This window comes from Camelus ferus, chromosome 1 (genome assembly GCF_009834535.1).
Source record: "Camelus ferus isolate YT-003-E chromosome 1, BCGSAC_Cfer_1.0, whole genome shotgun sequence".
NCBI lineage: Eukaryota > Metazoa > Chordata > Mammalia > Artiodactyla > Camelidae > Camelus > Camelus ferus.
The window spans coordinates 11158366-11171083 of NC_045696.1; the positions used below are offsets into that span (position 1 = coordinate 11158366).

Sequence of the window (12718 nt, forward strand, 5' to 3'; positions counted from 1 at the left end):
CTTTCAGCCCACGTGTGGGTCCGAGACGTGCGTACGCTGTCTCTGCGTGTCCTCCAGCCAAGTCTCCAGTGTGTGGATCTCGGCGCGCCCCCTCCCTCTCGGCCATGGGGGTCCCCAAGAGGAAGGCCCCAGGCGGCCAGGACGGCGCGACTCCCCGCGCGGGCGCAGCCAAACGGGCCCGCACCGAAGAGCTTACTGGCGTCCGCTTCAAGGCTCAGCTGAGGGACCCGCAGGGCGCGGGGCCAGGTGAGTGCGGGGGCCCGGGGCGGCGAACGCTTGCGGGCGAGGCGGCCTCTCGGCCTCTATCTGAATGGCTTCCGTGTGCAGACACAGCCGCTTCTTTCTGCAGCTTTTCTTACTGAGCGTCAGAGCCTAGCCTCCCGATTTGCTGTCGGGAAACCGAGGCCCGGGTGCTTGGGAGTCCAGGGCCCCGACTTGCTGGATTGTGACAGCTCTATGCGAACACACACCTCCTTTGCCCGCGCAGCAACCCTCAGCAAGCTCTAAAACCTCTTTATTGCAATTTCAAGAGAATAAATAAGGGTACTACACATGCACACAACAAATATTTATCGAGTCCCAACTGTGAGTCAGCTCGGGGCTGCTGAGTGAGCCGGTTTGCTGCTACCGAGGCTGTCAGCTCTGTTTTCACTAGCTTTAATCCTCCTTCCAGTAGTCACCCTGACCTGGTAACATGTAATAAGCTACCACACGAAGCCACCACGGGACTTGTCAGTTGACCAAGATTAGTTGACTAATACGGAGAAGATTTTCTAATTTCACTTTTTGAAAAGTGTGACCATCCTTCACAACTCCTTGTAACCCATTAAAAAGTATAAAGGTTATGAAGACAAAACACAATTGAATATACCAGTATGTGGAAACACTAGCACTGTGTCAAAGTTAAAAAAAAAACAATGAATGTTTACTCTCAAGTGAAAAGTTAAGTTAATGGTCAGAATATCCTCAATTTCTAGGTTGTCTTCCACAGATTTTGTTTTTATTTCTGTTAATTCTTAAATTTTTAATTAATTAATTAATATTAAATGGAAGCACAGCCACAATGTGTCAATTTTTGGTGTACAACAGATTTTGTTTTTAAACATTTGATACCTGCAACTGTCTGCAACTGCCAGCTAGTGCTGGGAAGATAGTATCTGCATTAGCACAGAACTATACATTTCATTCATTCATTCATTCATTCGTTTATTATTTACAAGGGGCTGTTATTTGCTAGAGTAGGGATAAAATGGTGAGTAAGAATCAGATACAGGCCTGCCATTGTGAGCTTATGAATAGTCAGTTGAGAAGGCAGATGTAAATCAGTAAAGTTGCACACAAACTGTTTTCAGCACAAATCCTCTGAAAGATAGGAATAGGAATCTTTCTGGTAGAAGAAAGAGTATATTTAATTATTTGAAAGGTTGTATCCATAGGCATATTCATGGTTTTGCCCAGAGAGTTCCATTTCTTTTGGGCCCTGCATTTGAACAGGTTTCAGAAGAAAACCAGGGCTGATGGGTAGTGGGCGCAGGTGAAGGAGCTGGGAGATGAGGTGGAGCTGAAGTTAGTGGGTCAAAGTGGGAATCCCTTTAGGAGGCTCTGTTGGATTTGTGTTTGAATCTGGTCTCTATCTTGGATTCTCTCTCCATTTTGTTTCGTTCTCATAACTCTGTGTGGTAGGCTCACCTGACTGAAGATCGGGGAAGTGGAATTGGTAAGTGTTAGGGGGTTTCGTTTTCATCTAGATATTTGGGAAGGTTTTTTTTCTGTTGTGTTTTGTTTGTCCAGCTTTATTGAGATATTATTGACATATAATGTATGTAAGTTTAAGATGTACAGTGTGATGATGTGATACATATAGATAGTATGAAACAATTACAATAAGGTTAGTTAACGCTGCCATCCCCTTATATAACTACCACTTTTTTTTGTGGTGATAATGTTTAAGATCTACTCTCTTAATAACTTTCAAGTATATGATACAGTATTGTAACTGTAGTCACCACGCTGTACATTAGATCCTCAGAACTTACACATCTTAGAGCTGTATGTTTACACCCTTTGACCAACATCTCCCTATATCACCGCCCCCCCCCCCCAGCCCCAGGCAACCTCCACTCCACTCTCTGTTTCAATGAGTTCGGAGTTTTTAGATTCTACATGTGAGTGAGAACGTGCAGTATTTGTCTTTCCCTGTCGCACTTTTTTCACTTAATGCCCTCAAGATCCACATATGTTGTCGCAAGAAGCAAGGTTTCCTTCTTTTTTAAGGCTGAATATTTTATTGTGTAGATTTCTGAATATAGATATAGATATACCACATTTTCTTTATCAGTTCTCTGATTATACCCCCTTTGTGGTAGGGGTGGGGGGCAGGTAAGCAGGGTTAGATTGATAAAGACCCAGAGGGTGCTCGGGGGTGGATCAGCGTCAGCACCGGGGAGGACCCCTGGATCAAGAACGGTTCTGCTCTGGGCCAGTTCCTTTTAAAATTGTTGCCCATGACTTAACTGGTGACAGAGAAGAAGCCGTGTCCTAACCCTCGGTCTCCCCGTCTTCACACTGCTGCTCTTTTCTCCAGCTCAGAAAGTGGCAAGTCCCATCACCTGGACGTTCCTGCCAGGACTGTCACTCTGTGACAGTAGCAGCTGGGTTTTTTGTTTTTTTTTTTAAAGAGACTGTCTTTGTTAACATCTGATCATAACTCTTCTTTCAGCCTTGGAAGCATTTGTTTCTGCTGCCAAGAAGCTACCACGAGAAGACGTGTACGACGTCGTGGAGGGGTACATAAAGATTTCTGTTGAGTGTGCGGAGATCTTCCAGCTCCTGAGTGGGGACAAGCGCCCTGAAAGTGAAGTATGTTACTCCTTACCTGGCCTGACGGAGAGAAGAACATGCCAATGCCACTGTTGTGTTAGGTTGATGAAGAGAAATGTGATACACATTTCTAAGACGTTACCCCCTTCCTACAGAAAGTGATGCCTTGTCCCTGTGCTGTAGGAATACATTCATTTTGACATCATGACCTTTGAAAGCATTTTAGTGAGAAGTCCTAACTTCTTATTGGTGAATAATACTGGATGGAATGATTATAGATTCTTAATCTAAACGCACTTGTTTCACTGCGGTTTGCTCTGACAAAAGGGAAAAAGGTAAAAACTGTCACACAGTTTTTATGTCAACCAATGCAGACTTATATTGAGTTGACATATATATTACTGTTTTCTGGTTCCAAAGAGGTTCAGAATTTGGGACATTTATGAACCTGTTGAAGTCTCAGGATTATTGCTGTAAGGCTGTAGACCTGCGCATGCCCCAAAGTAGTGAGGCCCAAGCATTCATATAAATTTCTCTTTTCATTTCACTTTGTTTAATTGTCAAGCAAGCTGTTCTCTGTTTAGCTAAACTGTGGGCACAGGACTAAGCTGTCAGCTTCCTGCGTTTGGCTCAGAATGTGGGTAGGCCCAGGCCTGCCAGTGGAAGGTTTGACACCTGCGAGTGACTGCGGCTAAGACAAGAGGATGACGTATGTAGAGGAGGGAAAGAAATGAGATGACTCGTCAGCCTTTCCATTCTCTTTACAGATGCTTTCAATATTTCAAGTTTTCGAGGCCATATTGTTGCGGACAGCCGGTGATCTTTCCCATTTTCACGTTGTGGGAACCAACATTGTGAAAAAGCTAATGAACAATCACATGAAGCTCATCTGTGAGTCCCTGTATGCCTCGGGTTACAAGTAAGTTGCCTGCCTTTACGTGGCAGGACTGGCCTTGGGCTTGGTCTGCGCTCAGCTCCCCACGAGCGCACTTGCCCTTTCCTCCACCTGCAGATAGAGCGGAGCCAGTTCCAAGGCCTTGACTGTGGCTCTAACCCCCCCTTCCTCTGTTGACCGGCCCGTCACTGTCACTGACTCCTCTCCTCCCACGTGTCCCTCTGCTCCCATCTGCTGCTCTCCTCACTGTCTTGGGAACACTCCAGACTTCCTTTATGCCGCCTGTCCTTTTGCCCCAAGGGCTCTTCTCCTTCAGGGCTTTGCAGAGGTGTCATCTCAAGGAGGCCTCCTCTGACCACCCCATCCATCTACAGTTTTATGTGTGATGTGACAGTCCATGTCAGTCTGTTGACTCTGTCTCCCTCCTCTTGAGTGCAAGGTGCATGTGGGTGGGGGCCTTGACCATCTTATAAAATCCTGTCTTCCCAGCTCCTAAACAGTGTCTAGTACGTAGTAGGTGCTCAGCAACCACAGATTATGAGTACCTGCAGGATGGAAAGGCAGCCCAGAGCTTGCTTTTGGAGATGCCCACCACGCGGAAGTCTTCTTCTGTGCCGTATAAAGGCAGGGGTGATGGGGGTCTCCCAGCTATGTGAGGATTTCCTGGAGACGGAAATTGCCATCTTCTTTGTGTCTTGTGTCTTGTGTTCTTGGATCCTCCTCAGACTCAGTTTTTTAGCTTTCGTTGAAGATCTTGTTAGGATATTTTAAAGAAAGCGTGTCTTCATGTCTCCTCCATTCTGTTTTCTGCTTTGGGGATAGCAGAGCACACAGCCAGGTGTGCAGTTGGCTCGTGGTGAGGTGGCTGTGTGCTCCTGCTGTCCTGACGTGCCTGATTTCCCTGTTGTCCCTGAACAGGATGGCCCGAGCCTGCCTGAACCTGATGGCCGCCATGGTGACCCAGGGTCCGGAGGCTGCCAGAGACGTCTGCAGCCATTTTGATTTGAATAAAAAGACCTTTGTACACCCTGGTGACCAAGAGGGATTCAAAGGTGAGAGGCCAAGTGTCTTGTACCCCTTGAGTGTTTCCGTTGCCTTTGTGTGTCCTCTTCCCTCTGGCCTCGGTCCTCATGTGGATGGAAGGGAGGCTTCCCCGTGGAGAGTCCGGGGCCTTGGCAGCCTCTGGGGTCCATGAGGAAGGGAGGCCTTTCTCGTGGCCGGTGGTGGGGCCCAGCTGCCTACAGAGCCTGAGTGACAGGGTCACCCGAGGACAGCTCTCTCGGGGCTCAGCATCGCCGGGCCTTCCTGGCCCGTGAGGACGGCTGAGCTTGTGAGATGGCCTCCAGGTGCCTCGTGGTGTGAACCTCGTAGTGTCCTGGCCGCCTGCATGGGTTCCATCCACTCTGCAGAAATCTGCTGCAAGGCTCAGCCAGTGACATCACCAAAGAGGACACTTACTGGCTTTTTAATATATTTCTTGCACCTTCCAATTATAAGTCTTCTAATGAGTAGGGGCTGCTTTGTGCCAAAGAGAATGGAAGTGTGAATGGCTGGTTTTCAGAAGAACTGTCGGAAAAAGAAAAGTTTCCTGGTGGCTCCAGAAGTTTCACTTGGGTTTGGTTCTTGAGGAAGAAGCACAAGCTTCAGGACTCCTGAGCTGGTGGAGGGGTGGCCTCCCGCCCACGTGCTGGCTGCAGGCTGTCCAGGCCTCTTTCCACGGGCCGGGCCGGGCCGGCCCTCCTTGCCGTCGCCGCGGTGCTATGGCAGCCCTGGCCTCATCCTCCACACCCTCCTCCTGAGCAGAAGGACCAGGCCGCCCGATGGCCGCCTGTCCGCCCAGGCAGAGAGCCATGTTGGAGTGGTGGACTTCTGCAGCCACGTGACCTTGCTCTCTGACTCTTCTTGGGAGTTGAGAGCTTCTGCGTGGCAGGGAGGGTATAGCTCAGTGGTAGAGCTTAGCATACACAAAGTCCTGGATTCAATCCCTGGTCCTGCCTCTAAAAATAAATAAACAAGTAAACCTAATTACATCCTCCCCCGAAAAAATTAATTAATTAAAAAAAAAGTTTCTATGTTGCCGGGTTGTAGACTAAGTTAATCATCCAGGTAACAGCAGGTAATCTTACAGCCCAGTGTTGAGAGTTTTCCTGGAATTACGAATAAGGTTTTCTCTGAGGAGGACATTTCCAGGTCCTAGTGTTTCATGGATACCGTTCTTTATTAATGTGTCAAAGGTTCCGTTTAATGAGTAATGGCTCCTGGCATTTAAATGCGTTATCTAACGAAAAGAATGTGCGTGCTGTTTGCACACTAGGGCCAGTATCTTGGCTCTTTGGTCTCACCTGGCTGTCAGCCTAGCAGTAATGACCTATCAGAATCCCTTCTCCTTCCCCCTGTCTCACCCCCAACCGGCCCCCAGCCAGTAAGTAAAACATCCGGCAGTAGATAGGCCACCCGCCAGGGCACAGCCAAGGCACAGCGTGGGAAAGCCCGGCCTGGACCCCGGCCCGGCCCCGGCTGCCGCTTCCTCTCATTATTTTACATCTTTCTTGATCTGTCAAACAGGGGTCATGGTCAAAATGAAAGCGCTTTTATTTTCTTTCATTCATCGTTTGTATCAAGTATCTTAAATACTCTGTAGACTGTAGGAAATGGTTTCTAGATGTTATAAAACAATTTTTTTTGCATATAGGAAATGTGAGGGACCTTGAGAAATAGCAGCACAATGAATCCCCACGTACCTGACATCCAGCTTCACAGGCTGTCAGCTCTCCCACATTTTGGTTTGTTGTGGGGCAGCCAGCCTAGCACAGCATATCCCACATGTGTATCGTATTTCACTGTGAATGTTTCCATGTGCATCTCTGATAGTGCCATCATTGTACCTAACACCTTGAATAGTTTCTCAGTACCACCTAGTGCCCAGCTCAGGCTCTGCTTTTCCCCGACTGTCTCAAAAATGTCTTTATACCTCCTGGTTCACATCAAGATCCAAATATGGGCCCCACATTGCCTTTGATTGATACCCTTCTTAAATCTCTTCTTATCTTTGAGTCTTCTGCCGCTCCCTCACCTTTTTTTTTTATTAATGCCATTTAGTTATCCAAGAAGCTGGGAGATATGTTTTTTTTTTTTTATGAGTGTGTTTTTCACATTTTGAAAGGAGTTATTAAAGCCTCATGAAGAAAGAGGATTATGGATATTTTTTCATCCAAAGAAAGCATTGTTAAAAGTCTTGTGTCCAAGAGCAGTTTTACCAAATATGTTTTGGTCTATTTTAGACAGTGTTTTGCAGAACAAGCCATAGAGATCAGGACACTTTCTTCCTGGGATAATAACCCTGTGTCGTAACAGGGTAGGAATGAGGAGTAGGCGTGCAGCCTTCTTGCCTTTGATGGAGTTGCTGCAGCCGGGGGCGGAGGGTCGAGGGTAGTGAGGGACTGTGGTCAGGTGGCCGAGGCCTGGCGGTGGCTGCGTGAAGGAGGAGCAAAGGCTGTGTCTTGGGGGTTTTGTTCTCTACAATGTCAGGAGCCAGAAATTCGGGCTTCTCTGGGATACAAGATGGATGCTAGGAGGGGAGAACTAAATTCCACTTCAATTCAAAATTTGTTGCTAGAGGCACTTTTAAGAGGATCTGATCCAACCCTGCTGTGTGCACACAGGATAGAAAGACCCGGAATGGCAGGTCGGGACCAGCATCCCAGGGGCCTGACCCCCAGTACTTCAATGAAACCAAAAAAAAACCAAAACTGTGGAGCCTTTCCAACTCACTGGGAAAGGATAAAACGTAATTTAATTTTACTAGGCAAGTTTTAGCATTTTGCCAGAATTCTTTTGCAGTACAGAGACCAAGGTAACAAGCTAACTGTGCTTGAATTAGGTGGCACATTTATCTGAAAGATGAGGTGTCTGGATAGTCTGGGAGCAGTGGTTACTCGAAGCTTCCTGAGGACAGGGACAATGTAGTAGTCATCTTTTGCATCCTCTCTATCTGGGGTTATGGCGTCTTGAGTGTAATTGCTGTTTTATTAACATTAAGTTGGTGCATGACGGCACCAGAGCACTGCTGAAAGTGCAGCTCATTTTCAAGACTTGAGCGATCGTTGTCCCTAAACTCCATAGTGTGAAGAGGACCACAGGCTGGTCCCCAGACAGGAGGATAGTGTGCAGCTCTTAGCGTATCTGGAGTAAAGCAGCATCAGTCTCACAAGGTCTTGCTGAAGGGCCCAGTGGTTTGGCTGGAAGGAGACTCAGAAAGTACAATGAATGTGCAAGGCCCCACCAGGTGTTACAGAGCATGGGTCAGGTGTTCGTTCTCTTCTCCAGAAGAAACATACTCAAAACAAGACAGAACTGAAAGACTCATGTAGATGCCTAAATGGTGCCAAGTGTGGTCCTTGCACCCTGAGAAGTGGTGGAGTGAAGATGCCGTGGGAGCCCTGAGAGGAAGGAGCTACTCTCTAGGCAGACATGTGGTCCAGAGTGAAGCAGTGTGTTTGTACAGTGACTTCTTACGTCCCAATCCCAGTGCTTACTCACTTAGTAGTTGTGTAACCTTAAGCCTAGAGTTTTCTAAACCTCGGTTTCCTCATCTGTAAAATGGGTATGGTGGGCATCTGTACCTCAGGTTGCTGTAAGGAGTAGCCGAGATAACAAATGTGCAGCATTTGACAGTGTCTGGCACGTGGTAAGTGCTCAATGAATGCTTTTAATGTCATCGTCACTCCTGCCACCATCTCTGCTGCTCCTCCTGAGTGGAGTGGGACTCTCTGGAAGGCAGAGTCTCCTTCATCTTTTCAGGCATTCAGGGCAATAGTTCTCTGTAGTATCAACTTATTTCTTGTCAGAAAATTAAAGTGTCTTCGGAATGACTGTGACATAGGAAGTTTTCGGTTTAAGCAGTGGAAGATCGAAGTGTATGTGCTGGTTCTGGTCCAGCTGACAAGAGACCTGCATGACCACATGCCGTGGGTTCTTTGGGTGGAAAACAGGAATGTTGAAGACACAGGTTTGTCTTAAAGTTACTGGGAGGGGAAACTGATCAGGTGGCCCAGGTGGCTTCCCCTGAAGTGTTGGCTGCTGGTCATGGCCTTTGGGCCCTGGTTGAGGATGCCCGCTGTCCTGGGTCACGGCTGATGCCTGTGGGACAGCGCAGACTGCAGCCCTGGGAGGGCTATGCCAGCTTTGTCACATGACAGCGTCTGTGCGTTGGTGTCAGGTGTAGATTTAGAATATCTAACAAAGACCAGACATCACGTCATTGGTGTTTCATCAAAAGCAGCACTAGACTTTCCATTATCTCTGGATTTTATAAAAGACAGATACATTGTTTCATTAAGTGAGAGTACATGGTATCTAGACAGGTATTAGGCACTTTACAGAAGTGGTCTGTGAGCTAAAAATGTGTATTACTACAGTTGGCGGAGGGGACACCTCTACTTATGTATTTAGAAAGAGCTTGAAAGAGAAGGAGAAATAGAGCAGGAGACTGAGGGGGAAGGAGCAAAGGAGAAACCCCTTTGTTTCTGTAAAGAGCTGAGAGTGGTGTTAGACTTAGACCCTCCAGTGGCACAAGCCCGGGAGGCCTCTGTGACGTTGGGATGGGACGGGTGTGCCTTCCCCCATGGTCCTGCTTCCTCGGGTTGTGTTTGGATACATCTGTGACACGTGTCTCCTTCGTCCCGCAGGGAGTGCCCGACGTCCGGCTGGCCTACATTCAGTTTGCCCTTTCCTTTTTGATCGCCGGCGATGACAGCACAGTTGGGCAAGTGCTGGAGTTGAAAGGTAGGTGTGCCTCTTTGTCTCGGGGTGAAGCCAGCTCATGGTTTTGAAAAACCTACTGCAAAGCATTTTGCAGGTTAAAAGAAGCCTGCAGCCTTGGTGGCTGCAGAGTGCGCCAGGACCAGGGGTGCGTGTGCGGCGGGCCGTGGTCAGTGTGGTCTTGATACCGCCGCTCAGCGTGGACGCAGGTGTCCCTGCTCTGCTCTCTGCGGTGCTGAGCCGCATCCTCACTGAGGAGAAACCCAAACCTCAGGGACTCATGCAAACACAGGAGGCTTTGTGTCTCCAGAGCATACATGGATTCCTAGCCTGGCTACCTGGCTTTCCTTAGTAGTTGTGTTTTTAAAAAATAAAGTTTAACAACTTTGATGGCTTTGCCCAGTGTTACGAGAATGTCAGTAGTAGAGCTTCAAAGGTTTCCAACTGGACCGCCTCCTGGTGCCTGTCTCACTAGGGCAAGCTGGGCATGGCGTGGTTTAATCTGTTGGGGCCGCTTGCATTTTAGCAAGAAATTCAGGATGACAGTAAGTGGCAGCGCATAGACGGTGCTTAGCATGTGCAGTCATTCACTGAGGTCCCCCAGGGTCATACCCTGTCTGCAGGTGGGGAGGGGCTGGTGTCCTGGCTGTGCTCTGGGCCTCATGGGAGGAGGAACAACGTGGTGCTGCGATTCGGTCTCCAGCCTCCCCTTGCCTCCCCCAGCGTGGGAGACCCAAGCCCCCTCCACAGCCAGCTGCCAAGACCCTTTATGAGCAGGTGCGGGTGGCAGTTCCCCACATGTTGTCGGTCCTGATCCGCACAGGTTGCCCTGTTGCTGTCGGGGCGATGCTGCCTTTGCAGGTGCAGCTGACAGGTCTTCCCTGATGGTTGCCTGGTCGGGGTGCCCTCTGCTGCCAGGGCTGGGTCTTTCTGCAGAATCCCCTTGGGTCTTCTCAGCATCTGGCCTTTTATTCAAGGAGAGTGGTTTGGGGTTTTCCGTCCACCCTGCTGCAGGGCAGGGATGCACTTCAGTCAGTGTTCCTGCCAGGCAGTTTGGCCAAAGGCATCTAAACATGTACAGTGTCTGATCCAGCCACTCCGCGCCTAGTCATTTATCCTAAGGAAATAATTAAGGATGTGAATAGAGGTTTTGTTAGGGGATATTTTTTCATATTAGCTGAAAATTGGACTCCTAACTACCCACCAGCAAGGGATTGATTAAGTAAATTGAGTGCTGGTCATAAGGAGTGATGCAGTTCTTAAAAATGATGTAGAAATGTACTTACTGATATCAGATTTTTAAAGGATGTATGATTGGGTGTAAACTCACTTATAAAACTGTAAAGTATGACCCCATTTTACTAAAAGTTAAATTTAGCAGAATATGGATCTATCAGAAGGTTGATGGTCAGCCGGTAACCCAGATAGTAACAGTGTTAACCTCCAGGTAGTGGAGGAATGGTTTATTTTAAGTTTCTTTCTTTCTTTCTTTTTTTTCTTTGATATTTTCTCATTTTTCTTTTTCTTTCCTTCTTTTCTTTTTTTTTTTTTTTTTAAGAATAATGAACTTGCTTTTATAGAAATTACGTGTGCCTGTTAAGCATGTGTGGAGCAAGAGAAATTGTAATTGCTGTGACGCTGTTGACCAGTGTCACCAGCACATTAGTAGTGACGCAGTGCCAAGCCATGGTGACCGACTCCCCCGGGGTTGGGAGGTGAAAGCTAAGCAAACAAATCAGCCCAGATTCTCCTGCCGATCAATAAAGTGAAAACCATCCTTTTAAATACATCTCTGAGCAGGTCTAAGCAGAGAGAGAAACATGAGAAAACTGTAACCATACCATACATTCTCTTTCACACCGTGAATGTTATATTAATTTTACTTAAGTTAGTGTGAAAACAGGAAAGTAAAACAGAACTAAAGCACTGTTGAACTTTAATAATAGTTCAGTCATTGTTTTGCCTTTAAATATTGACTTCCTGTGTCACAGAAAACATTTTTCCTACTGTGAACTTGTATAATTAAAAAGAAAAAAACTTAAAAAAAAAGCAAGTAAATGGCATTGTTTGCTGTACTGTTGTACTGTTTAAAAAGTGATGTTCTCTTGTCTGTTCTCGTATTTGAAGTAATGTTGAGTTTAATGCTTTGAAACTTTTACTTTCAGAATTTATTCCTTGCATTTTTAGTTCAGGCATAAAGGAGGACAGGATCTCTACCATCAATATTTTGTTATCCACACTGAAAACAAAGGTACGTGTGTGGTGATGAAGGCTCCTCTCATTTGTTTGCTCTGACGTTTTGCAGGACTGTAGAGCCATGGGTTATGCAGGTTGCTTGGGAAGCCGGTCTGGCAGTGTGTGTCAGAGGTCTTAAAAATGTTAGTACACCCAGGTGGAGGGTGGGAGGTTGCCTCAGAATCCCCAGGGAACGTACTTGAAATACATAAACCCTCTCAGAGGTTCGGAGTTTGAGGGGTAAGTTTGGGTGGAGCTGAGAATTTGTGCCGTAATTCTGAGTCCATAGTCAGGGATGCAGTGTGGACTTTGTATAAGGATTCTGTCATAGCCAGAGTTTGGAAGGCACCTAACTGTACACACCCAGGGAATAATGGTTAAATAAGTTATGGTCACTCATAGGCTGAAGGATATCCAGCCACCGAATGAGGCTCTAGAGGAATTTTAATGATGTGGAGACAGCTCATGCTGTAAGTAAAAATAGGCACAAAACTATATGAAAGTATAATCCCAAAGAGACCAAAAAAAACCCACCCCAGCAAAAACTTAATACTACACACACATGTGTATTTTATGTGTGGTTAGGGGACAGGGAGGCTGAAAGGAAATATACCAAAAGGTGAACTGTGGGTGTTTTAGGATGGTGGTAATATTGGTGAGTTTTATTTTCCTTTTTATGTTTTATTTTGTTTTTGGCTAAGTATTTTGCCATAGAGCTATGTTATTTTTATAATGGCCAAAAAAATAAACACTATTTGAAAAATGAAATTCCTTGCAATTCATTTTTTTTTCCTGTTATTTTCAGGTAGTTCACAATAAAAACATCACAAAAACCCAGAAGGTGCGTTTCTTTTCCGGGCAAGTGCTGAACCACATAGCATCTCTCTACAGCTGGAACGGGATTGTCGACGTGAGCCTGGAAAGTATCGAGGTACGGTCGCCTCTGGTTTCACTTGGCCTCGCTGTTAGTGTGTGGTACCCACAGCTGGAAGACTGAAGAATCTGAAC

At 46.8% G+C, this 12718-nt stretch overlaps 1 protein-coding gene across 1 annotated transcript in view; it reads left to right on the forward strand.

The window, feature by feature from the left end:
* URB1 (URB1 ribosome biogenesis homolog) overlaps nt 1-12718 on the forward strand; it is a 62347-nt gene continuing 49629 nt past the window's right edge. The window contains 8 exon segments of the mRNA XM_032476395.1: nt 1-246; nt 2720-2859; nt 3588-3739; nt 4634-4733; nt 4735-4767; nt 9403-9499; nt 11641-11726; nt 12516-12641. Coding sequence (XP_032332286.1) covers nt 105-246; nt 2720-2859; nt 3588-3739; nt 4634-4733; nt 4735-4767; nt 9403-9499; nt 11641-11726; nt 12516-12641 — 876 coding nt within the window. The 5' untranslated portion in view covers nt 1-104.